General features: G+C 41.5%; 2 protein-coding genes across 3 annotated transcripts in view; both read left to right on the top strand.

Moving 5' to 3' along the window:
* Positions 1-245: 245 nt before the first annotated feature.
* Positions 246-2,744, top strand: LOC125752249 (translation initiation factor IF-2-like). The gene is made up of 2 exons (XM_049092291.1): positions 246-254; positions 1,737-2,744. Exons 1-2 carry the CDS (start codon positions 246-248, stop codon positions 2,742-2,744), a joined length of 1,017 nt encoding a protein of 338 aa, XP_048948248.1.
* The window catches only part of HDAC2 (histone deacetylase 2), a 28,464-nt gene continuing 3,973 nt past the window's right edge, over positions 2,738-27,228 (top strand). The window contains exons 1-10 of one of the 2 annotated variants that reach the window (XM_025444512.3): positions 2,738-2,897; positions 12,269-12,381; positions 13,423-13,540; positions 15,508-15,582; positions 16,184-16,322; positions 18,922-19,063; positions 22,498-22,590; positions 22,674-22,782; positions 26,075-26,215; positions 26,439-26,547. In XM_025444512.3, coding sequence (XP_025300297.1) covers positions 2,846-2,897; positions 12,269-12,381; positions 13,423-13,540; positions 15,508-15,582; positions 16,184-16,322; positions 18,922-19,063; positions 22,498-22,590; positions 22,674-22,782; positions 26,075-26,215; positions 26,439-26,547 — 1,091 coding nt within the window. In that variant the 5' untranslated portion in view covers positions 2,738-2,845. Of the gene's footprint in view, positions 2,898-3,688; positions 3,810-12,268; positions 12,382-13,422; positions 13,541-15,507; positions 15,583-16,183; positions 16,323-18,921; positions 19,064-22,497; positions 22,591-22,673; positions 22,783-26,074; positions 26,216-26,438; positions 26,548-27,228 lie in introns of those variants that run through there. The other variant, XM_025444511.3, reaches the window with a different exon arrangement.

Raw genomic sequence — 27,228 nt, 5'->3', positions numbered from 1 at the left:
TATGGTAAATGAAATTTGCGCTTGTCAAAGTTTCAATAACTGACTGTATGTTAGTTCTGATCATCTAAAGTTCATTATAGATGTTTAGGCGCATACTTCTCTTGGCCTGCTCCTATTACCAGTAAGATATCCTTCTCTAATGCCAGTTTCTCAGGGTAAAATAATTGCGTCTATTAGTTTGAAATTATTAAATGATAGATAACAAGTTCCTCAACAATAAAAACGTATGCTCAGGCTCTTCCCACATGTCGGAGGTGAGCTACTGTACATGCAAAGAATGATCATTATTATTACTTGTATTGTAATAATCCCTTTTTTTAAAAGAATATTTTATTTATTTATTCATGAGAGACACAGACAGAGGGAGAAGCAGGCTCCATGCAGGGAGCCTGATGCGGGACTCGATCCCGGGACTCCAAGATCACGCCCTGGGCCAAAGGCAGGCGCCAAACCACTGAGCCACCCAGGGATCCCTGTAATAATCCCTTATATTCACACAGTTCTTTAATGTTTAAAAATGATTCCATGTTTTCTTATTCGAGGGACTCAATATTCACATGGGGAATTATTCAAGTAATACTGCCTCATTTTACAGATAAGGCAAATTAGACCAAAAAATGTTTAAGCGACTCGCCCCATGTCGCGAGCATAGAGATGTAATTACATTCAAAACAGACATAGTCCTTAGTCTTGTTAAACTCTATTCTGATGAGAAGTTCAGAGAAGTTCAGAGAAGTTCAGAGAAGTCGTGAGCAACCTCCGCATGGTATGGAGCCAGGGCGCTAGGAGGCCCCAGGACAGACGATGGGAAGGGCAGAGAGGCAGGCCCCAGCCCGGGAGGTAGGTGAAGTCAGGGAGATTTTCTTGAGGACCATAAAGTCCCATTTCAGCCTTCACTCTGTTGGTCCTGAGAATAGAGGTTTCTACTTAGAATCTACCAAACTGCTTTGGGACTTGAATAAAACTGTGAACGTCAGTATCTTGTAATTAACCTTGAGCCCATGTTTCCCACCCTGCTGCCCCCCTACCAGCCGCGTGGGTTGCATGGAGCGCTTGTTCAAAATACAGACTTGGCAGGAGGGGTGGGGAAGGGATTACTTTGGAGTTTTCTAGAAACTTTTTGGGGTGAGATCCAGGAAAATTACTGCTTTAAGTATAAACACCTTGGGGATTCTGAAGTCAAATAGCAAAATAAAGAAGACATTTTTGGTAGTGGCTCTAAATGGCTTCTGCTCCAATAAGGCTTTTTTTTTTTTTTTGGATGAGTACCTGGAAAAGTGTATTTGGGGTATTTGGGAAGGGATTACTTTGGAGTTTTCTAGAAACCTTTTGGGGTGAGATCCAGGAAAATTACTGCTTTAAATATAAACACCTTGGGGATTCTGAAGCCAAAGAGCAAAATAAAGAAGACATTTTTGGTAGTGGCTCTAAATAGCTCCTGCTCCAATAAGGCTTTTTTTTTTTTTTTTTTTTTGGATGGGTACCTGGAAGAGTGTGTTTTGGGGGTATTTGGGTACTTGGGGGGGGGGACTGTGAAAGATACAGTTGGGATGAGAGCGCTACTTTGCAGATTGTCAGTGCCCCCAGGCCTCACGTGCAAGGTGTTGGCTTAGACTAAGTGCATGCTTGATGCATGTTTGTGGATTCGCTAATCGGGCATCAGTATTTGCAACTTCCATGAGTTTTGCAAGCGCTGTCTTTGGGGTTCCTGCTCCAACCTTCGGGCGCCCGGCCAGGAGCAGCTGCAGCAGCTGCAGCAGCTGCACGAGGGCGTGCAGGTCCGGGAGCCAGACGGAATGCACCGGGACCCGGGTCCTGCAGCCGGCAGGCCCGGGTCCCCCCATCCGCGCTCCGGCCCACAGAGGGGGCGGCGACCGCGCCTGCGCCCCGCGCTCGCTGGGGTCTCGGCAGGTCTGTGTCGTGCACGGGACGGGCTCCGTGCAAATGCTGCCAGTGCACAGGCTGAGGGCTGGGCCGTGCGCCCCAGTGCACATGCGTGCCCTCGACACCCCTTCAAACCCAGGAAGTACGGCCTGCAGCCGACTGGCCCTATTAGGTCCCCCTATGGGGTCGGGGCCCCGGAGCAACTAGCAAAAAGGAAAAGGGAAGAGAGAACGAGCGCAGGGGCAGGCGCGGCGGGCCGGGCGGCCGAGGGGGCCCGAGGGGTGCAGGCGGGGCTCCCCCCCCCCCCCGGCGGCGGCGGCACGTGGTCGGCCCGCGCGGGAGCTCCGCGCCGTGGGGGAGGGGAGCGCGTGGGCCGGCGCCGAGGGGCCCGGCGGCCGCTGCAGCCCGGCGGCCGCCACTGCGCAGGCTCCGGCCGGGCGCAACCACCGTGCGCGGGCGGGGGGGGGCGGCCCGCGGCGCCGCGCTCCTCCGTCGACCGGCCCGGCCTGCCGCGTCTGCCTCCGCCGCTGCCTCCGCCGCTGCCCGGCCGCGTCGCCGGTCGACCGCAGGCCCCCCGCGTCCGGGCCGAGGGCCGCTCCCCGCCCGGCCGCCCCCGCCCGGCCGCCCCCCCCCCGCGAGGCCGCCGTGGACGCGCCCGCCGCCCCTCGGCCCCCGGAGGTGGTTTGGCCGCCCCCGCCCCTCCCCCTCCCCAGTGTCGCGCGTCGGCGCCGCTGCCTCCCCCGCTCGGCTCCGCTCCGGCCCGCTCGGCCCGCTCGGCCCGCTCGGCCCGCTCCCGCCCCGCGGCCTCCGCGCCCAGCTCCGCCCGCAGCCGCCCCCGCCCCCGCCCGCCGCGGCGCTAGTGTCCCCGCCGACCGGGCGGCCCGGCGGCAGCAGCAGCAGGCGGAGCGGCCCGAGCCCGAGCCCGAGCCCGAGCCCGAGCCCGAGGCGGCGGCGGGAGCCCATGGCGTACAGTCAGGGAGGCGGCAAGAAGAAAGTGTGCTACTACTACGACGGTGAGCGCCGGGGCGGGCGAGGGGGCGGCGGGGCAGGGGAGCGGAGGGACGGGGCCGGGAGGGACGGGGACCGCGGAGGGACGGGGCCGGGGACCGCGGAGGGCAGGGGAGGGGAGCGGAGGGACGGGGCCGGGGACGCCCCGGGACGGCCCGCCCGCCCGCCCGCCCGCCAGGCCTCCCCCTGCCGACGCCCCCTTCCCGCCCGCCCGGCCTCCCCCCTGCGCGCCCCCCCTGCCTCCCCCTGCCGCCGCCTCCTTCCCGCCCGCCCGGCCTCCCCGCCTCCCCCCCCCCCCCGGCCTCCCCCCTGCGTCCTCTCTGCCTCCCCCCCCGGCCTCCCCCCTGCCCGCCGCGGCCGTGTGGGCCCCGCTCCGGCCCGACCCCTCCCCCCGGGTCAGGGCAGCTCCCCCGGCCCGGGCTCCGCACAAAGCCCCGCGGCCCCGAGGGCCCCGCCCCTCCCTCCTCCCCTCCCGGGCGGGGGCCGCCGCCGCGCTCGGCTCCGCGCTCCGCCCCCAGCGTCGGCCGGGCCCCCCGCCCCGGTCCCCGCCCCGGGTCGGGCTGCAGGGCGGCCCCGGGCCCCCGCTCCCCGCTCCCCGGCTCCCGCGCCCCGGCCCCGTCCCGCTCCTTTGTCCGCCGCCGGCCCCTTCGGGCGCCCCTCGCTCCGACTGGGAGGCGTGAGGCCGCCCTGGCTCGGCGGGCGGGGCGGGGCGGGGCGGGGGCGCAGGTGCCCCCCGCGGGCCCGCCCAGGCGCGGTCACCACCCACCTCTTTGTTGCTCTTTGTTCGGTCAGGAAATAACACCCGGGCGTCGGGCTTGCGAAAGCCGCTGCCGGGCGCTGGGAGTTTCGGGTGGGAAAAGTTCGAGGAGGGCCGGGTGAGCAGGTGGGCAGGTGAGCCGTGAGCAGGTGGTGGACAGGTGAGCCGGGGCGCGGGTGAGCAGATGGTGGACAGGTGAGCCGGCGGACAGGTGAGCCGGTGGGCAGGTGACCAATGGGCAGGTGAGCAGGCTGACAGGTGAGCCAGTGGGCAGGTGACCAATGGGCAAGTGAACCGGTGGGCAGGTGACCAGTGAGCAGGTGAACCGGTGGGCAGGTGACCGATGGTCAGGCGAGCAGGCGGACAGGTGAGCTGGTGGGCAGGTGACCAATGGGCAAGTGAACCGGTGAGCAGGCGAGCAGGCAGACAGGTGAGCCAGTGGGAAGGTGAGCCAGGGGGCAGCTGACCGATGAGCAGGTAGGCAGGTGAGCCTGGGGGGGCAGGTGACCAGTGAGCAGCAGGCAGACAGGTGAGCCGGTGGGCAGGTGACCAAGGGGCAGATGAACCGGTGGGCAGGTGACCGTGAGCTGGTGGGCAGGTGACCAGTGGGCAGGTAAGCTGGTGGGCAGGTGGCCAGTGAGCGGGTGAGCAGGTGAGCAGGTGACCGACCGGTGAGCAGGTGACAGGTGAGCAGGTGGGCTCCAGCCATGCGGCCCGCGGCGAAGTCGGCTGCCCCGCCGTGTGGAAGCAGAGATGCCGCGGCCCGGCGACCTGCGAGCCCCGCGGTCCGTCCGAGGCCCCTGCGCGGGGAGGGGGCGCACCTTCCAGGCCCAGGTCACCAGACGTGCGATTCTACCTTGAAAGTGGCCGGGTCGCGTCAGGTCGGTCCGCAAGGCTGAATCTCGACGCCCGATTATGTAAAATGACCACCTGCGGCACTTATGGAAAAACTTAAAAACGATACATAAGAAACCTAGATAGTTTGGTAGTTGACGGCCGGTGCCCAACAGTTCACAGCTGCGTTTTAAAAACCGCTTCTGAGAGCGCTGCAGACACGTGTAGTCCAAGTCGACATCGTGCCGCCCTGGAGGAGCAAGGACAGGAATACCTTTTAGTGTTAATAGGAATTCTGTTTCTTAGAGATCATTCTTTAAGGATTCATTCACATTTCGAGGCAGCGGTAAAACCCAAGCCCCGCATTCCCTGATGAAATTGGAAAGTTAATAACCATGGGTATGGGTTCATTTTTAAAATGACGCTAGTAGTTCCTAAGGTTTAGAGACTTGTGCTTGTCAGGGGTTGGGTAAAGGAGGGAGGCTTAAAAAGTTGGGGAAACTCTTCGGGCCCTTCCCGCAGCTGTTGGCTGCTAGCGACAGGGATAGGCTCCCATGAAGTACACGCCGCTTGTAGCCGCTGGGCACAGACTGGCACTGTGGAACCTGGAGGTGCACTCAGCAGCGGTTGTAGGAACAGCTGTGTTTCTGGGCCCCTTTATGATGAGCCTTTGCTGAGGGATGGGGGGATGCCCAGGGCAGGATGCCGACGTGATAGGGAGAGCGGAAAAGTGGAAATATCAGGTGTCGTGATTGTTGCCTAATACTTTACCGTAGACCATCCAGCTGTTTCACCCACGGCCGACACCGTGTATAACTGAACGTTTGGATATCTCTCATTAGGTCATCTGCCTTTTGTCTGAGGCTCATGCCTCATTTTCAGAATGGAATTTTTAGTTGCTTTCATTTGGAATATTTTTTGGTTTGGGGGGAGGCTAATAAAATGTTAAAATTGTCAAGTGGGTCGGGTATCATTGTGTTGATGATTAGTGTGCTGCAGTATAGCTATCAAGCTTTGAACAATTAATCCCAAAAGCTTGCATTTCATTACTCAAAAAACCCTAGTTTGTCAGCCTAAAAAGGTAGTGGTGTTTGTGTGTGTGTGTGTGTGTGTGAGGAAAGATGCAAGTAAAGCAGCTTCTGCACCAAAGAATTGGGAGACTTGAAGGTATACAGTGTAGATGGGATTGGAACTAAAAATCTGCCAGCCTAAATCAGCTGGTTTTAACTTGCTGATCAAGTAGAAGGAAGAAAGGTGAAGACAGAGATGCAGTAGTAGATTCTGTAGCCATGGGGATCCTACCTTTAGGCTTAGGGGGACCATGAGGCACACTCTTGAGGACACTGTAGCAAAGGAAAGGGACTTCTAAAGATCTGCATTTTTCTCTGAGTTTTACAGTGTTCAGCATTATACCCCTCAGACAACTGGCATGCTGGGTCCAGCTGACCTTTGGGCATTGATGGATCACGTATCCATTAAACGTTTGGGGAGAAGTAAGAGGTCACTTCTCTTGCTGTAGAGGTTGACCCATCCCTCCAGAGTTTCCAAAAACTTAATTTTAAATCTTGGTCGTCTTGTACGTATCGCACGACTATCAATACTCTGTAAAATGACGTACCTGGTGTCTGAGATCCCTGCTGACTTTAAGATGATGTGATTTCTCTACTTAAATGTGATTAGCAAACCAACCCGTGGTAGGCTCCTATTACAATACTCACATGTATAATACTCTATCTAGGGGGCGCCTGGGTGGAGCAGTCCGTTAAGCATCAAACTCTTGATTGATTAATTTATAATACTTTATGTAGAAGTGTTAAGTGTACTTTGTTTCTAACTAAGCTTCAAGCCAGTCACACTGAGTGCTTGTTTTATAACATATAGTCGGGCTGTATACATAGACAGGGTTTACATGATTGTTTAGACACTGCTCTGTGCTGTTTCATCCTCCTTTGATAGGGTGCATCAAAGTGTTTGGAGGCGAGTGGTTCCGTGAAAAGCACTCAGCACTATACAGAGATAGAAATATAAAAGTTACCAAGAACATGCCTTCCAGTATACTTGTAGTTTACTCTAGGAGATTATAAGAATTTATTTGGCAACCAACTAAAATGGATAGATTTTCTTAGACTTATTTGTAACAGTGGTGCCAAAGTCTTTTGGTAGATAGCCTTTAATAAAATAGCACGGGTTCCTAGCTGTAGGATAAATATTATCCATAAAAATAAGTAATCATTTTTTCCAAAATAGGTAATCAGCAAATCAGAATGCTAAATGAATTATAGCAGTAATTCATAAATACCAGTATTTTTTTAAAAAAGATTTTATTGATTTATCTGAGAGAGAATGGGCAGGGTGGAAGGAGCAGATTCTGCACTGACCGCAGAGCCCAATGTGAGGCTCCATCCCACCATAACCTGAGATTATGACCTGAGCCGAAATCAAGAGTTGACGGTGGACTGAGTCACCCAGGTGCCCCCCTAAATACCAATAGTCTTAATTGCACATCATTATGTAAAACATAGGAGAGTGTAACACTTACCTAAAACAGCTTTTTCTTTTTTTTTTTTTTAAGATTTTTATTTATTTACTCACGAGAGACACAGAGGGGCAGAGACACAGGCAGAGGGAGAAGCGGGCTCCATGCAGGGAGCCTGACGCGGGACTCGATCCCAGGTCTCCAGGATCAGGCCCTGGGCTGAAGGCGGCGCTAAACCGCCGAGCCACCCCAGCTGCCCTTGACTGGTTTTAATGGCCTAAGAAGCCAGTACCTCACACCTAAAGATTTTTCTTCTTTCCTTTGGTGACAAGAGTGAAACTCTTCTGCTGCTACCCACCTCCCTCCAAAAGAGATATTAGTAGTTACTTCTTTTTCCTAACAAAAACATGTAAATGTTTTTGTTGACAAATGTTTAAGGAAACAATTGGAACTGGTAATCTCTTAGGGAATGATAATAGCATTGAAACATGGATGAGCTCAGATTTAAAAGTTACAGTATAAGGATCTTTGTACTGGTTAAGAAGTCTCATTTCTCTGTTTCAATAGCAGTTTATACTTGTTTATGAAATCAACTTTCGGTTTAGAAATATCAAATGGGCTTAAAGCCCCTACTGTGTGCCAGGTAGACAAAAGATTATTTAAGTCCTAAGAAGGAAATAAAAATCTCTATGCTAGATAGTAAGATTTGAGACCTTTGTAGGGTACTCCAGTCAGGGAAGACCTGAAGGAAGAGAATGGGTCAGCCTTAAAAGAGTTTTCCTGTAAGATATTGCAAACTGCAAAGGTCACGGGGTTAGGATTTGGCCCACTAAGCAAAAAGATAGACACGGGGGGGGGGGGGGGGGGGGGGGGGGGGGAACAGTGGGATGCCAGGCTAGGTAGTAAAGGGCCAGGCCACAGAAACTTTGTAGGAAGATATTTGAACTTGATTGAGGGAGTGGAAAAACCACTGCAAGATTTTTAAATAGAACTCAGGTGGAGAAAGGATGGTGAAGAGTGATGAATAGAAGATTGAAAGCAAGAATTGAATGCATATTGGTCCATATAAAATATAATGGTTGTGGCTGACGGAAATGGTCACATTTAAGAGCGGTTTGGGGAGTACAACAAATAGAACTTGTTGGGTTAGAAATGGAGCTGGAACTGGTTGGTGTTGTTAAAGAATAAAGGATGACCCCTCAGTTTGCAGATTAAATAATTAGGTGACTTATTCCTGAGAGATGGGGATTTTTAGGGCAGCACTCCTGTTCACTGACTTACCCAGGCACCTAGAATAGTGCGCGGCTCACAGTAGTCTCTTGATCTGTTAAGTGAATGAACGAACGTGGGAAACCGCTGATGTGTAAAGGTTGTTGTGTACAGAGGCTAAGGGGTAGAAATAAAATCCAGGGGAGTGGTATATGGAACCCTGTGGGAGAGTGTTTAGCTAGTAGTGGACCAAATAGTGTGTGGAAGATGAAAATAATACTGTAGCTTTTTCTTTTTTCTTTTTTTTTTTTTTCTGGATAATTTTTGTAGTCCACTTATCTTTAGGAATAAAGGCGGGATCCCTGGGTGGCGCAGTGGTTTGGTGCCTGCCTTTGGCCCAGGGCGCGATCCTGGAGACCCGGGATCGAATCCCACGTCGGGCTCCCGGTGCATGGAGCCTGCTTCTCCCTCTGCCTGTGTCTCTGTCTCCCTCTCTCTCTCTCTGTGTGTGTGTGACTATCATAAATAAATAAAAATTTTTTAAAAAAAGAATAAAGGCATATTTTACAATCTTAAAATTCAAAATGTTCTGAAAACGGGAAGAAAAATCTGCAACTCCTTTGGAATCAAGCTTATCTGAATTAATATTTATGATCTTTATTCTCCTTACTGTGAATATTCACACATTTTGCTGCAAAAAATTTTTTTATGTTTTTTTTTTTTTAAGTTTTTATTTATTCGTGAGAGACACAGAGAGAGAGAGGCAGAGACACAGGCAGAGGGAGGAGGAGAAGCAGGCTCCATGCAGGGAGCCCAATGCGGGACTCAATCCTGGGACTCCAGGATCACGCCCTGGGCCAAAGGCAGGCATTCAACCACTGAGCCACCCAGGGATCCCCGCTGCAAAAAATATTAATGTTTGATTATAGAATGGTGTGCAGACAGACCGCAGGGTATCACATAATATATAGCAGATGTAACATGCTACATTTATAAAACCTGAAAAAAAAAAAAAAACCTAAAATGCACCTAGTCCCCCAGGTACTTTGGATAAGAGTGTGGACCTTAGTAGCCATTTCATTCTGATAGCTTCTTTTGAAGAATAAGCAATTTTCTCAAATTTTACAAATAACTAATTCTTTATGGTTATTTCTTCATAGTGACAAAGTTTGTTGCATTCAAGGAACCACCTTATGCTAGTTTTTCTGGATGTTTGCTTCATTGGTAATGCATTTTTGTGTATTTGGTTGAAAATCAAGATAACATTTAAAATGCCCATTATGTTCCTAACCGCTTAAATCATGAATGGAATTTGTAGGTTCTTGAAACTAAGAAAAGACATTTTATGTTTAATAAGAATTGGATGGCTACAAAGCAATCTTGTAGAGAATTTTGAGATATAATAGGATTAAGCCAGAGAGCATTGGGAGATTTTTTTTTTTTTTTTATAACCTTACATTTTGGAGGAATTTTTGATAAACAAAATAGCACTTATCTTTGGCTTAGCTCCCCTGTAGACATATGTCATTTAGGTAGTGCACATACTTATGAAAGGACTGGGGCCCCTAAATTGTAAGCAGAGAAACTTGTTGAAAGTTATATATAATCTTACAAAAATCCAGAAGCCAATTGTTTTTTTTTTTTTTTAACTTTGATTAATTGGATAAGTAGTTTCTTATATTCATTTTCTGTAAATTAACAAAGACTCTAAGCCTTTATTTAAATATTTGTATTCCATAATATATCATTTTCTTGCCAGGCTTTCCCCTACCATTTCTTGTTAGTGACTGTAGTGCCATTGCTCTCCTAGTAGCTGCTGCTAAAGATTGTCTGCGTTGCTCGGCACGTGTTTGAATCTAGCTCCTCTGGCTTGCTAGCTAGCTTACTTTGGCGATATTACCTTACTTAGCTGCATTTCACCTTTCTTCACTATAGGAATAATAGTAATAATACCTACATCATGGGGTTAATTGAGAAGATTAACATATATGTGAAGTGCTTAGAGTAGTACCTCCTAGTGAGCACTCAGAAAAATGTTAATTACTGCTATCATTTTTTTTTATTTTTTATTTTATTTTTTTTTCATTTTTTTTTTTTAAACAGACTTGCTGAGAAATGTAACGGTAGTCTCCCTTCTGTAGGTTATTGGTATCCTTCCTGTTTTTAGATTATTGGTGACTTTCCATTGGATTCTAAGTATGTCTATAACTAGCATATTTGATCTTAAAATGTGATAGGTGTTAGAGACATTTTGTATTAGTAAATCTTAGAGGCATTTGGAAGTTCTTTGAAGACTAATTTTTTTATTCTTACTCTCTTGATCTCTTCTGGTAGTGATGATTAGAAATACCTTCCTTGCAGTAACTTGTAATTCTAGTGGACTTTCTGTACCTTAAGAATTTGAGACCAGGCTGCTTTCAAGGACCTCTGTGTAGTGCCAGCCACGTAGAGACAAGCTAGCTTTACAGCAGACCCTTATAAAGGGAGTTTGTTTCATGCATAGACTCTGAATTGTGGTAAGTGCGAGGAATGTTGCACATCCCTTTAGCCCTGCTTACCTACTTATGTATATTGTCTTAGTCCTGTTGGCTCTTGTTTTAAGAAAGGTGACTTCACTTTAAATGGCTGTGTATATATTGTTTTCAGAACAGTTGGTGTTGGAAGTGAAGAATTAGGTAAATTAGTGGTATACCAACAAAATCAAGCAATGGTGGCATTTAGAAATAGGTAAGTTATAAAATAAGCCTGTAAGAAAGCAGGAATGTGCATCCTGAACCATGATCAAATATATGGAAGAGTGAGATGAGAAACACAAGTTTCTGAGTTCTCAGTTTTTATTAAACAAAAAAAGTGTGTATTTAGGCAGGATTTTGAAAGATTTTTTTTTTTTTTTATCATGAAGGTAAGGAAATAGCGTTCTTTAGCTCTAGCTTTTATATAAACTTGTGTTGAAATGACTGACTTTGAGCCATTAAAATCAACTTGACTGTCCTAATAAAATTTCGGACTTACTTATTTAAAGACTAGAATTAATACTAAAAGTGACTTCTAATTTAATACAAGCTGTTGCAAAAGGTGCTTGTTACATTTTAAAAATAGTATGTTTTTAGGGGTTTCCTTAACCCCAAGGTAACCTTTGTTTATTATAAAAACACTGGATCTGTACCCAAAAGTATTGATTTCATTGAAATTCAATAGATGAAAATTTGTGGTTTTGGTGTTATGTCTGTTCATTTTGAATTAAATCTTAATGCATGAGTATTAATACATTGGTACATAAGATGTGACAGATAGGCTGGCACTTAACGACTTTTAATCATGAAGAAGGAGACAAAAATATTCTTACTATCTTAAAAAAAATGTCACAAGTATGTCTTATTAGAGCAAAACTTTATTTAGGACCTAAATTTTATTTAGCAAAAATTTATAGACTGTAATATGGATATGTAGAACATTTTAACTCCCGTAATGCCAACTGTAAAATATTTCTGGGATGCCAGTAAATATCAAGAAGCAATATTTGCGGGCAGCCCAGGTGGCTCAGCGGTTTAGCGCCTGCCTTCAACCCAGGGTGTGATCCTGGAGACCCCGGATCGCGACCCACGTCAGGCTTCCTGCGTGGAGCCTGCTTCTCCCTCTGCCTGTGTCTCTGCCTCTCTCTCTCTCTCTCTCATGAATAAATAAATAAAATCTTTTAAAAAAAAAGCAATATTTGCTGTAAAATGTTTAAATAACAATGAAACTCAGAATTTGCTTTAGGCGTCTGAATTTGTCCATAAATACAAAAAATTAATTTTCAAATTTAAGTAACTAAAACTACTGTTATAAGTATTTTATTAGGGCTAATCCTAAATAAATTTTGGCAAACTGAAAATCTGAAAAGCTTGCTTGCTTTTAATCTCTAATAAACGTGTATTAATGAAGTTACCACAGTTAACGTAACCCAGTATCTTGGCTTTCTAGTACAGTTTGAAAATTGAAAGATCTGAGATCATTTCAAGTTTTAAATCTTGATTAGGTGGTAAGTGCCTTGTGATGATGAACACACATAAATTTAGACTGTAAAGATTCTCTATTCAGTTGTCTTTTTTCTATTTTAGGTGATATTGGAAATTACTATTATGGACAGGGTCATCCCATGAAACCTCATAGAATCCGCATGACCCATAACTTGCTGCTAAATTATGGCTTATATAGAAAAATGGAAATATACGTAAGTATACCTTTTGGTAAATATTCAGTGTTGTTTTTTTTTTTTTTTAATCTACTTTGAAATTATTAATCCCCTTAAATGGCGTTTAGCAGATGAAAACAAACTCTGGAAGAAAACAAACTCTTTTTGTTTTAATCTTCAGAGAAAACAGTGTGGGAATGGTTTTTAACCCTCTTACTCGACCATTTTTCAAAAGTTTCTCATATCCCACCTTTTCACATTTTGGCCAACAACTCAGTTTAGCAAACTAAATATCTTTGTTGCAATAGTGGTTTACTTGGCTGTGCTGCTGAAGAGTTGACTATTACAGAAGAATTATGTAGGAAATTCTACAAATACTTACTGACATATGGAGCAGTGTATTAGTGGATGTGTACAGTACAGCTAACATTTAGGATACACCTACCTTAAGTGCTTTTGCACTAATGTGGAAGTATATGTAAACAAATGCAAGACACAGTTCTTGCCTGTTTGGGGAGAAAAGAAAGACTTGAAACAGTTACTAGTATTGAGTATATATGAGTTACTTTTTTCAGATAACAAATATTTACAGGAAAGGAGGGGTTGGATTATATACTTTCTGGAAGCCTCCTGGGAAAAGTGTGTTAAAAATGAAATTGAGCTCTTGGGAATAAGGATAATTAGGATAGGCAAAGGAAAGGAAGAGATTGTGAACAAAGACTTAAAATTGAGCTTGAGTCTCAGTCTCACTTGATACAGAGCAGACGGTTTATGATGGAAAGTGAGAGTTCCTGAACAGATTCAACTTTATAAGCATTGACCCATTTCCACTGCAATAAAAGGAATGTATAATTGGGGTCAGACCTGTCTAATGGCTTTAAAGGAGTAGGAATTAGCTTTGGAATTGATTACTCATTTCTAAGAAATACACGTATAAATTTGGATTCACTTTGGAATTTATTTTCTGGCAGAGCTAGTTCTTCTGAGAGGATTGTTAGGGGAAATTGTGTACGTGGTGTTTGATGACTCTGATGTAACCAGTTGTGGCTCCACCATTCTGACATTTGTTTTTCTTCACAGAGGCCCCACAAAGCCACTGCTGAAGAAATGACAAAATACCACAGTGATGAGTACATCAAATTTCTACGTTCAATAAGACCAGATAACATGTCTGAGTATAGTAAGCAGATGCAGAGATGTACGTTTCTATGTTAAAAGTCTATGTTAATCTTACTAAGGATCAGTGAGTATTTTCTAGAAGCATATCATTAGAATATCCACATGTAGGTGTTCCGCCTGAGGAAGATACTTCCTTAGTTAATTACTGGTTTGAAAAGTCAATGTAAAAATTAAAAATACTAAAACTGCTTTAAAAAAAACAACAAAAAAAACCAGGCGCCTGGGTAGCTCAGTTGACTCACTGATGCTGAGCTCGAGGCTTGCGTCGGCCTCCGCACCTAGCACAGTCAGGTCCCTCTCTCCCCCTGCTTGTGGGTGCGCCCTCACGCGGACCTGAGCACTTTCTCTCCCAGAAAGAAGGAAAGAAAATCGTAAAACCCAAAACAAAATCTACCCGAAGCCTGAGCTCTTGGGAATAAGGATAATTAAGATATCCATCTGCCAGACGGCCCAAGAGCTGTCTGGATGTTCCTCTAGTCTTTGTTTTGGTCCCATGTTACCTTGGGGATGATGGGTATTGGTGGGGAGACCTTACTTCCCTGCCTTTTTAAAAAAAAAAAAAGTCTACTTGGATTGGCCTTAGCTTGGTGTATGTACGGATCTCTTACCTCTCTTTGTGTGTTTTAGTTAATCTGGATTGTTAATACATAATCTGTTCCATTTGTTAGTGAAGCTTCTTCTACGTGATTTTGATTTTGATTTTCTTCTACGTGATACTCTCTTTTATAGATACGTGTTTTGTTATTAGCGGTTGCCTGGCTTGAAAGTGGAATGAGAAATGTCTTAAAATGATTGAAACAGTTTTTTTTTTTAAAGCATGATACTGAAGTTCATTCTCATCAGCAGTTCTGTTCTCTCATGAATAAATAAATAAAATCTTTTAAAAAAAAGCAATATTTGCTGTAAAATGTTTAAATAACAATGATTTTAAAATCACTTCAGTGATTTTTTTTGAGAAGAACAATTTCAGATACTAAATTAGGTGTAGTGGCTTGATAAGTTATACATTCATAGAACTTTGTACCCATTTCTACCTTAGATTATTTCATTTACTCAATAAAATGCTATAATGCATGTAGAACATATTTTTTATACCTTTTTTTTGGATACAGGTTCAGGCTTAGATTAAAAGTCCTGTGTAGATAGGGCAAATGAATTAACAGGATTGATTTAATACATAATACTGAATTATATTAAGATTATGATTATATTTAAATAGTAAGAAACTAAAAGCTGTTCATTATCATGCTAATAAACTAAAGGTATACAAAGCTATGTAAAATAATTACCCTTATTTTTGAAGAGGTTATAATTGGGGTGGGAAGAGGCTGCGAATGGGTCATGTACATAAATAATATGTCCCTTTAATCCTGTCAGTACTGAGGAACTAAATATATTGCAATGTGTCATGTACCCGTGTTGTTTCCTTGTGCTTTACCCCTTCCTTCTATGTCTTGGCTGCTCCGAACCTAGTTAATTCTTACCATCCTTTAAGATTGGGTAGGCAGCCAGCTGCTTTGTCTTTTTAGTACTCACTAAAATATATTTCAAAGTTATGGATGTTCTGTGCATTTAAGGAGTTTTAGAAAAAGTAAATCATAAAGGAATTAAAGTTTTTTAAGTTTTTTAGAACCTTGATTAATTTGTTGTATGTTTTAGGAGAAATGCCTAATATTTAAGTGCGTGTTTTAATTTAAATAATTCAAATACCTTTTATATTTTGGTGGCTATTGATCTTCTGATAATAGAGCTGAGATTTTCTACAAATTATCCTGGTAGGATTTGGTGGTGATGTTTTACATATAACCCTTGAAATTACCTTGGATAAAATGATTAATTATATTTTTAAATAGCAAACTTTAGATTTATACTGTGATGTGTGATCCGTGATTACATCATATAAAAATATTTGTAAGGAATAGTTTTTGTAAGAAAAAACTTCATTAATTCGTAGAATGGATTGTAACTGAAATCCGTCTTTCACAGTTAATGTTGGAGAAGACTGTCCAGTGTTTGATGGACTCTTTGAGTTTTGCCAGCTCTCAACGGGTGGCTCAGTTGGTAAGTGTCCTGATTCAGATCTAAAGATTGATTTAAACTTGGTATTAATCTTCCTGGTTTACCTGTTTAAAGCAAAGCGTTTTAGTGATGATGGATTTTGATACTAAAAAGTGATCTGTATGTTTTTAGTACAGTTGTCTTTAGAAATCCCCATCTTTGGGGCACCTGGCTGGCTCAGTGGTAGAGCTTATGCCTCAATTTGGGAGTCGTGAATTCAAGTCTCATGTTGGGCACAGAGCTCACTTTTTAAAAACGAAATAAAGTAATGATTTCTTTCTTTAAAAATAAACCCCATGTTTTATGATCGTAATGACTTGAACTTTTTTTAGGTTCCTTACTTTTGTATTTTCACTTAGAGATTTCTCTCCTCTACCTCTCTTCTGGCTACCACTTTCCATATATACTCTTATTTAATCAGATCACCGCTATAGGATAATACTTACCTAAGGAGAAACTGTTGTTAGTGTCCTAGACAATGATCCTTTTTGTAATTTTAAACTCTTACTTATACGTGGCATACTCTTTGCTATAGGGCTTTTGTCTTGTTATATTAATTTTTTTATTTTAAACACTTTTGAAGTCTACCCTGTATTTTTTTTAGCTGGTGCTGTGAAGTTAAACCGACAACAAACTGATATGGCTGTTAACTGGGCTGGAGGATTACATCATGCTAAGAAATCAGAAGCATCAGGATTCTGTTATGTTAATGATATTGTACTTGCCATCCTTGAATTACTAAAGTAAGTTAATTTATGTTGATATTTTCCTTATGGAAAAGTTTTAATTAAAATGATATAAATCTATGACTTAAAAAATATCAAGGAAATGGTGGGTGAAAAATAGTTCAGTGCTGAGTTTTCTATGGATTCGTTACAAACCAATGTAGAAATACAGAGCATTTTCCCATTCCTTGAATTAATAAGCATGAGAAATGCACATACATGTCTATAAAACTCATATTAAATATACCCTTTTAAAAAAACCTAAGAGTCGTTCAGTGTTTTAGATTTGAGTTACAGTTTCACCTAATGAAAGATGACATGACTCTGGAAGTTTATGCTCTAACATTTTCTAAGTTTTAACTTTTGAAGGCAGAAATTTGAAACTTGTGTTAAAGGAAATTTGTTTATTGATGAATCTAGCTAATTGCCTAGCTTCCACATGGAATGGGGCTTTGTTCTTTACTAATGGGTATAATTATCTCTAAATTACTAAAGGAGTTAGATTTACAGTGATCCCCGACTGCAGTTTGAAGGAGAGATCTATAGAGGAACATTAGAATTTGGAAATTTACAAAGGTGTTTCTCTTTTTTTTTAACCATTATCAGTTGTAACATGTCTTAATAGATTCCACTTCAGATTGTAGTGAAGGAGTTTTTTGTCAGTATCAAAAAATATTCTTGCCTGTAGTTATTCCATGCATATTGTTTATTGAGGCTAATTTCTTTTTTTTTTTTTTGAGGCTAATTTCTTAGTGTAAAATTTGGTATTACCGCCTCAGATAAACAGCTAAAATGTTTCAGTTAACTCCTTGAGAGCCAAGGAAAACCACTTGAAATTATTTGCTTGTTTTTTTTTTTTTTAAGGTTTTATTTATTTATTCATGATAGACAGATTCACAGGCAGAGGGAGAAGCAGGCTCCATGCAGAGAGCCCGATGCGGGTCTTGATCCCCGGTCTCCAGGATCACGCCCTGTACCCAAGGCAGGCGCTAAACTGCTGAGCCACCCAGGGATCCCCTATTTGCTTGGTTTTTAATTCAACCAACTGTTGGTGTGGTTCCTGTGTCTCCGTCTCTGAGCAGTGGTTCTTGACTGCGTAGACCCTTAAACAAGCTTAACCTAATTTGTCTAGACATATTTCTTTTTTTTTTTTAAGATTTTATTTATTTATTCATGATAATCTCAGAGAGAGAGAGAGAGAGAGGGGCAGCGACACAGGCAGAGGGAAAAGCAGGCTCCATGCAGGGAGCCCGATGTGGGATTCGATCCCGGGTCTCCAGGATCGCGCCCTGAGCCAAAGGCAGGCGCCAAACCGCTGCGCCACCCAGGGATCCCTCTAGACATATTTCTTTAACTGACGTGATCTATCATGATTTAATTGGCTGTTGATAAGCCACTTATGAACCACTCAGAAATTTACTTGGCTAACACCTCTTATTTTTGTGAAGAAAATCTATAATGAGACATTCTGCTTTAAAAAGATTTTATTTATTCATGAGAGGGGCAGAGACATAGGGAGAGGGAGAAGCAGGCTCCCTGCGGGGACCCCAGTGTGGGACTCGATCCCGGGACCCCGGGGTGACACCGTGAGCCCAAGGCAGACACCCAACCACTGAGCCACTCAGGTGGCCCGTGCTTTTTTCTTTTTCTTTACTGAATGGTGCTTTCCTGTGAGTTGAGGATATTATCAGGGTCCTTAGTCTGATATCAGTTTGTTTATTTTCTTTTAGCATAGTGGTGGTATCCTTCTATAATAAACATGCAATGCTCTGCCATTTTATTCAATAACAAAATAATACTCCATTATTATGCCATAGAAGGATGAAATTCAGAATTCATTTCCTTTTGTTTTGATATGGGTATGTATTGGTAATGGGATGTCACGGTATGGTGATCTACATGGCCTTAAAATGTATTTGAGTTGTAACTGCACCGCTGCAGTGTTTAGTGCTCCAGGCAGCACCGTGAAGGGACGAGAGTACCAGATGGTTTCTGTCACAACTACTACTTGCAGTTGCAAGCACAAAAGAAGCCATAGATCATTTATAATCAAATAAGCATGGCTGTGTTTTAGTAACACGTTATTTATGGACATTGGAATTTGAATTTCCCTAAATTGTCACATACGAAATATTCTTCTAATTTTATTTTTCAGTGATTTAAAAATGTAAAAACTGTTTTAATCTCAAGGTTTACAAAAAGACTCCATTGGTCAGATTTGGGCTATGAACTGTAGATTGCCAACCACTGTTTTATAATACTGAAAATTTATTAGACGTTTTAAAGTAATCATCCATCCTGTAAGTGCAGTATAATCTTCAGTTGTTAATATTATAGGAACTGGTAGTATGTTTCTAGAACATATAGAACTGGACAGATTTCACAGAGAGTAAGTACATTTTTCTTACCTAGATTGGGGCTAAAGAGAGGATTTGAAGATCGGAGGCTCAGTCTTGTAACTTTAGATGTTTGAATGGTCTCTTAGGCTGGAAATTAAGAGAAAGGATTCAACATTCTGAAATGGAAGAGCTCGAAAATATTTCTGAACCCATTTCAGAAGAACCTGGTTCTCATTTAAAACCTTTTAAAAAAAACTTAACCGATGCTTTATTTTCAGGTATCATCAGAGAGTGTTATATATTGATATTGATATCCATCATGGTGATGGTGTTGAAGAAGCTTTTTACACAACAGATCGTGTAATGACTGTATCATTCCATAAATATGGGGAGTACTTTCCTGGAACAGGAGACTTGAGGGTAAGACTGAATTTCTATCTGAATAAATATGATATAAATATTAGAACTGAAGAAGATAATAATCCTATATCTAAACTAATACTGTTCTAGAGTCATTTAAAATTTATATGCAGAATTGAGTCATTTTATATGCTATATAACATTTGCTAGAATTCACTTTTGTTGACTATAGGCAAAAATTTAGTGAGAACTGAGAGGACTTTTGCTCAGCCATTTTCTTTGGTCGAATAATTATTTTTGAACATCCTTGAAGCACAGAAGCAGTTTTCTTGATGTTTATTTGGATCTTCAAAACCTACTTCACAGTAGCCAGCATTGCTGTTGATTGTAAAGATTGGTGGATGAAAATAGAACTAAGTCTATTTTATTTTAGGTTCTTGTATTTACCCCCCCCCCTTTTATGATTAGTCTTGCTTTAATAGGTCTTACTTTAATCTTCCCCCCCCCCCCCCATTTAGTGCTCTTTTATTTTATGAGTATAAAACCACTGGTCACATCTTGTTTGTACAAAGTTCCTCCGGTAGTTTTGCTTCACTGGCTTTTCTTGACCCAACCTACCTGCATGTTGAAAATTTATTCAAAGATTTAAATGACTTTTTAAATTCATCCTGGATTGTATAGGAAATTTCTCTTATCGTGGCATTCAATATTAGTTCAGAGTTTTCTAATTAAGGTTATTTTTCAGATCTGTGGTATGTATTACAGCTTATTTTAGCAACTAATATTTTGAAGAGTAGCCTTATTTTTCAAATATGTGCTTTCTTTATTTGACCACAAGATGGTGCTCTTTCAGTAACAGTCATGATGGTGAAATCTTAAAATGAGTAGAAGGTCAGTCGTTTAATTTGTTGAAGTTTAAATTATGTGGCTTCTAAAATTGCAAATTTGTATATTCAGTTCCATGCCTGCTAGCTCCGTCAGTGCGTTTCTCCGCTTGGCCCTAACTTACATACCAGTGATTCTTAGAGTATGAGCCTTAGGCAAGCGGAATCGGCATCTCCTGGGGACATCCTGTCAGGCCTCGGGAACTGATTCTGCGCACTAAACTTTGAGAACCACTCACTACCCTAACCAGTAGAATTCCTTTGTCTGTAGCCGTTGCACCCGGTAGAAATTCAGCAAAAACCTTCGCAGTTTTAAGCTTAAACTAAGTCTTTTAAGTATAATCAAAAATGGCAAAACATGGCCTCTGTTTTAATTTCTGACAGTGTTCTTATTGTTTAAAGTTGTTGGAACATATTGGAGAGCGGGTATCTTTTAAAGATTATAGAATGACTTTCAATATTTCTTTTATTCACTAAAGATTTTGTACTTACTATGGGAAATGTCAGCATATTTTCTCTTTAGTTATTATAAAGGTGTCCCTAAAATTTTATAAGGAAATCAAAACTATTATGCATGGAGTTCTATTTGGAATTTCATAAAACTTGTGTGTATCTCTGGATGTTAATAAACATTCCCTTTTCTACCTTCCGGTTCATTCTAAATTAGAAAAGAAAGCTACTCTGAGCTTAGATCATTGTTAACATTGCTTGTATCGATTAGATTGGGAGTCTTTAAGTAGAAGAAAAAGATATGGTAAAGCAGCAGTTGAGGAATAAGAAATGGAAGGGAGAAAGCTTGGTGCAACAAGGGAGCAGCTGAGGCGCCAGGTTTTGGTTAGAGTGAGAAGTGCTGACCAACTTTCTGTATTCTGAAATCTTACTGTCAAAGTATGTCCCAGGAGTTTAGTTTTTTAAAGTGCAGAATTTTACGGATTCACGGTGCTTTAGTTTATCAACATCTAAATGGTTTGTATTTAGTTAAACATTTTAGGTTTCTTCAAGAAAAATTGTTGCGGGAGATATGTAATTCCACTTACTTTTTCTTCATTGGAATTTGGATCATAACTCTAATGTTGAAGGATAAACTATGCTTTTTTTTTTTTAAGATTTTATTTATTTATTCATGAGAGACACAGAGAGAGGCAGAGACCCAGGCAGAGGGAGAAGCAGGCTCCATGCAGGGAGCCCGACGTGGGACTCAATCCCAGGACCCCGAGGTCATGTCCTGAGCTGAAGGCAGAGGCTCAGCCGCTGAGCCACCCAGGCGTCCCTAAACTATGCTTTTTAAAAATGAATCAAACTCAATCATTATATGAGAGAGAAGGGGAGACTTGTAAAAAAGCATTAGTAATCCTAAAGATTCACATATATTGAGACTTAATTTAAGAATGTAAGAATCAGCCACCACCAGTCCTTTCGTGTTGCAGTTAAAGAACTGTTTGGGGGCACCTGAGTGGCCTAGTTGGTTAAGCTTCTGCCTTAGGCTCAGGTCATGATCCTGGGGTCCTAGGGTCAAGCCCCGTGTCGGGCTCCCTGCTCTGCGGGAAGCCTGCTTCTCTTTCTTTCTCTCCTACTCCTCCTCCCCCACCCAGTACATTCTCTCTTGCTCTATCTCAAATAAATAAATAAAATATGTTTTTTTAGAAAAAGAACTTACTTTGTAGCAGTTTTTGTATTGTACCATTTCTTCTAGGAATTCTGTGTGTGTGTGAGCGCATATAGGTAGATTTACACGCATCTGCACGTCCATAATGTATATGCATAGTACATGCAGTGTTAGGGTAAATGCGTGTGTGTGTATATGTTGCTGGACCCAGCTCTCAGTTTCTCTTACTTTGGGGAATATTAATATCAAGAGTGGTATTTATTCAACAAGTAGAAATAAGACTTTATTTCAAGCCCAATTATAGAGCAGATTTTGGTGCTTCAGTCTGCATTTGTCAAAACTTGAGGACAGTTGGAACTTTTCTTTCATCATAAATAAACTTATACCATGAAGTGAGCTTCAAAGGAGGATTCTGCATTATAGAGACAATTGTCCTGCACAGTTCTTTGGCTCAGGGTATCTGTTTTCCATAATGTCTTAAATATTCTGTTCATGATTAATTTCTTGGTCAAATAGAATACTGCCTTTAATTGTTAAGTTTCTTTTTCCCCAAAATAACCATTACAAATTAATTGGAATTGATTCTTTCCAGCTTAATAAAGCAATCCATTAATATTGAAATATAGACTTACTCTGTATTATTTCCTTTTTTTAATCTTTTTTAAAGATTTTTTTATTTATTTTATTTTTATTTTTTTATTTAATTTATTTATTTATTTTTATTTTATTTTTATTTATTTAGAGACACAGGCAGAGGGAGAAGCAGGCTCTCTGCAGGGAGCCTGTGTGGGACTTGATCCTGGTACCCCAGGATCACCCCTGAGCCGAAGGCAGATGCTCAACAGTTGAGCCACCCAGGGGTCCCTATTATTTCCTTTCTTAACCTAACAGATGAATTCAGAATTTGATATTGTTACCTAGTTTTTTAATCCTGTAAAAAAATATTAACACGCAAACATGTTTACTATGAAACGCACTAAGAGCTGTTTATTCATGCATTTTAGGATATTGGTGCAGGAAAAGGCAAATACTATGCTGTCAATTTTCCAATGAGAGATGGTATAGATGATGAATCCTATGGGCAAATATTTAAGCCTGTAAGTATTATTCTTTTCAAAATGAAAATGGAATTTTAAAAGATTTTTAGAGAAGGTGGTAACATTTGTTATTTTGTACATAGATTATCTCAAAAGTGATGGAGATGTATCAACCCAGTGCTGTGGTGCTACAGTGTGGTGCAGACTCACTGTCTGGTGATAGGCTTGGTTGCTTCAATCTGACAGTCAAAGGTAAGCTATTTCCTGGGTGATAGTCCCAGGAAAATTTTTTTTTTCTTTCCAAGAACTTCTCATAAAAGTTGTTATTTTAATTTTTTGCCTATTGTATTAACCCAGAACCCTATGTTTTGTTTTGTTGTTGTTGTTGTTGAATGTATGTATGCATTTGGAATTGATTTTCATAACTATAGTCTTGTTTCAGTAAATTAGGTGGTCTTTATGTCGGTACATTCATACATGAATAGTTTTATAAAGCTGCTTGAAGTCCCAACCAAGGCAGCCATTGTCAATCTTTTTCCAAATAACACGCAGACTCTCTTCTTCCTTCCTTCCTTCCCCTCCTTCCTCTCTTTCTTTCTAAGATTTTATTTTTAAGCAATCTCTGTACCCAACATGGAGCTTTAACTCAAAACCCCAAGATCAAGAGTCTCACGCTCCTCAAGGCTCCTGAGTGGCTCAGGATGTTGAACGTCTGACCGTTGATTTCAGCTCAGGTCATGAGGTTGAGCCCTTTGTGAGGGACTCTGCTTGAGATTCTCTCTCTTAGTCTCCCCCTGCTCCTCCTGCTGCTGACGTCTCTATCTCTGTCTAAAATAAATAAAATCTTTAAAAGTTGCATGCTCATCCAGCTGAGCCAGCCAGGTGCCCCAAACTTTCTTTTTTTTTTTTTTTTTAATTTATTTATTCATGATAATCACAGAGAGAGAGAGGCAGAGACACAGGCAGAGGGAGAAGCAGGCTCCATGCAGGGCGCCCGATGTGGGACTCGATCCCGGGTCTCCAGGATCGCGCCCTGGGCCAAAGGCAGGCGCCAAACCGCTGCGCCACCCAGGGATCCCTAAACTTTGTTACTTTCAATTTCAGCTTTGTTTATTCACTTCCCATCATGGAAGAAGAGGGAGGGATTCAGGTCTTTTTCACCACTTTGTCTCCAACACATGCACACACTCTTCCAGTATCTTAATTTTTACAGTTTAAATCTGATTGTGGTTGTGGCATTTAGTGTTTAGTGTCATCAACATTAAAGCATGTTCAGCTTAACACATTTTTCTTTATTGTATGACCTTTCTTGCCTGATTTTTTTCATTACTTAGCTTTCTCTTTACTCATTATTAAACTAAGTAGCTTCAGAAGTTCAGGTGCATCAAGTATTCCATTATGTTGACCTTCTTGAAGAATAGCCTTCTGACCTGTTACTGTTGGATGAGTATCCCCTCCCTATAGGCTTGGTAGAACAAGGAGCTCTTTGCTTCCCTTCTGTGTGCCTGCCTTCCCTCCCGCATTACTTTTTCCTCTGTCTTCATCTTAATTTTGGTAGAGCACATTCTCAAGTAGCTTTCTGAGAAAAGATGTGTGGGGGATTAGGAGTGCAGCACCCAAAATTTATATTTGATCAAGTGTTGGAATTAACGTGTACTAGGAGTCCAGACCAAAGTGAAAGATCACCATCATGGAGGGAACTTCTAGGGTAGGAGGAAAAATCCTGAATTTTATTTAATAAGTTCTTAAAATTTGTTATATGAGAGTCAGTAATGATGAATGTTGTATATGGTTTTATAGTTGTTTTCCTTTTGAACTTTGAGTTAACAAATGGCTATTCTTAATTACCTCGTAAGATGTGAAGAATTCTCAGCTGTAACTTTTTAAAAATGACTCTTGGCTTAAATGGAATTACATAACTAAACCCAGATATTTAATTCTTTTACTTAATGTTAGGATTGCTTCTGTACCCAGTTAGCATTAGAATTATGGTATAATCTGTTCTGCCTCTCTTAGGTTGAACCAGTACAAACTTGATTCCCCCTTTTCTTGGTAGATCAATGGCAGTCAAATAGCAGTTTTCTATCGTTCAACTTAATGTGTTGATAACCACCTCTTGGTCTCAAAATGGACATGATCTTCCTAATGTACACAATGGGTACTAACTGTCCGTTTTCATGTCCTGGCTCTTTGAAAATGCTTTAATGCTTTCATGCTTAAAAGTAATAGCATTCATAAATCCTATACTGTAGTGTTTTACAATAATCTACATTTCAATTGTTAGAATTTCAGTTGTACAAAGCATAAGGGTATTTGTAATCCTAGATCTTTTTTTTTTTTAATTTTTTTATTTATTTATGATAGTCACAGAGAGAGAGAGAGAGAGAGGCAGAGACACAGGCAGAGGGAGAAGCAGGCTCCATGCACCGGGAGCCCGATGTGGGATTCGATCCCGGATCTCCGGGATCGCGCCCTGGGCCAAAGGCAGGCGCCAAACCGCTGCGCCACCCAGGGATCCCTGTAATCCTAGATCTTAGATTCTAAGTTTTCTCTACTGCCAGCTTCAATTTAGGTTTCTCAGGTCTTTTGAAGTCCGTTACCTCTTGTCCATCTCCTTCCTATCTTCATTTATGTTGTTACTGTTGTGTTTCTGCCATTCTTCATTTTTTATAGGTTTTAGTTTTAGCCTTTAAAAAAAATTGCTTTATAGTCCTTTTTATCAGGTTTTGAGAAGAAGGAAAAGTGGTTTTGTTTAGCCAACTTTTTTTTACTCAGAGGTCTATAAAGTAACTTTCTGTTTACTTTGTCTTTAAAAATACCGAAGTGGTTTTTATCTAAGAAGACTGTGTTTTTTCAATAGCAGCAATAGAAATTGGGTTATGAGTTTCATAGTGCAGCAGTTAAAGAATACTTAATGGAAATGTACTATCTTTGGATGATGGAGTTTCAGATAGCTTTTTTTGTGTACTTGATTATACCAAATACTCTTTAGTAAGCATGATTTTTTTCTGTAATCGAAGAGTTTTTTTCTTTAAAGATTGATCTGTATGCCTGAATTTTTGATATATCCATAATACTGGTAACTAGCTTATAATTGATTATTAAATAATCACATTTATGCAAAGAAAATATTTTGTTTTTATATTCGGTTTACTTTTCTGTTCAAGTTTCTACACGTAGAAATTTGTTGAAGTGTTCCTCATGTAATAGGTAGTAATTTTATAATCTTAGCTAAGATTATCCATGGATATCTGCATAAAGTTCTGTTCATATTTTTAATCTTAATGGTATAATTTGCTTTTCTGTCAGGGACACTTGTTAAAATAGCCAATTGTATCTGAGTTGTATATATCATTGTATGAAAGGTATTTGATTAAAAAATCTTAGACTAAAAATTCCTTGAAATTTTTGCATATTCTTTAAATACTTAGAAAAGCCATTTTGGTTTATGTAAAACTGTTTGCATTTATTATCTTTTTAAAACTTATTTTTCAAACTGCTAAAATATTTAGATTTGCTGTTAGCCAAATCTTTTTTGTCTCAGGTCATGCTAAATGTGTAGAAGTTGTGAAAACTTTCAATTTACCATTACTGATGCTTGGGGGAGGTGGATACACAATTCGTAATGTTGCTCGATGTTGGACGTACGAGACTGCGGTTGCCCTTGATTGTGAGATTCCCAACGGTAAGCATTCTTATTAAGACCCATACGTACAAATGTGGGTGGGTGGATGATGAGCTTCTAGAGCCATGTGAACAGGAGAGCAGTCACTAAATAAATGCCCTTTGTGTTCACTTTTAAACGTTTTCTTGGGGAATGTTTCACAGCTTGAATCTGGGTTTTGTGCGTGGATTTGTGTGGAAAACTGAGCTTTTAATATGTTACTTTATTTTATTGTTTTTAATAGAACTGCCATATAATGATTACTTTGAGTATTTTGGCCCGGACTTCAAACTGCATATTAGTCCTTCAAATATGACAAACCAGAACACTCCAGAATATATGGAAAAGATAAAGTAAGAGACCATTGAGTTAATTTGATAAATATTTCATCTTTATTTTTATATATCAGATGTTTCCTTTGTCTTTTTCAGAAGCATTTTTGAAACGTTAAGATGACTGATTTCTTTTAATTTTTTTGAGATCATGAAAACGTATGTGCTTCGTAGCTCAAAAATATTTCCATTTTCTACCAAAATGGATTTTTAAATTTCAAAAGGCACTGTAAATTGTATACTTTTTTGCCTTACGAAAAAATGAAATTTTCCTTTTTGAAACATTTTGGTAGGAGCACCTGGGTGGTTCAGGGGTTGAGCGTGTGTCTTTGGCTCAGGGCACGATCCCGGGGTCCTAGGATTGAGTCCCACGTCGGACTCCCTGCGTAGAACCTGTTTCTCCCTCTGCCTGTGTCTCTGCCTCTCTCTGTGTGTTTCTTACGAATAAATAAAAATAAAATCTTTAAAAAAAAAAAAAAGAAACTTTTTGGTAGAACTTTATCTCCATGAACAAAGTGTTTAGAGATCTGTTGTGCTATACAGACCCAAGTTTGTGTCTTTTCTCTGCCAACACACTAATTTTTGTGACATTTGGCAGGTTAATTTGCCTTTAGGCTTATATTTTCTCATTTTTGAAATGGGGGATGAAATAGTATCTGTGTTGTAAATTTTGAGGATTAAATGGGTTAATGATAGTCTGAA

This window comes from Canis lupus, chromosome 12 (genome assembly GCF_003254725.2).
Source record: "Canis lupus dingo isolate Sandy chromosome 12, ASM325472v2, whole genome shotgun sequence".
NCBI classification, from domain to species: Eukaryota; Metazoa; Chordata; class Mammalia; order Carnivora; family Canidae; genus Canis; species Canis lupus.
Note: the sequence above shows the minus strand (reverse complement) of the source record. Positions and strands in the feature narration are given on the sequence as shown.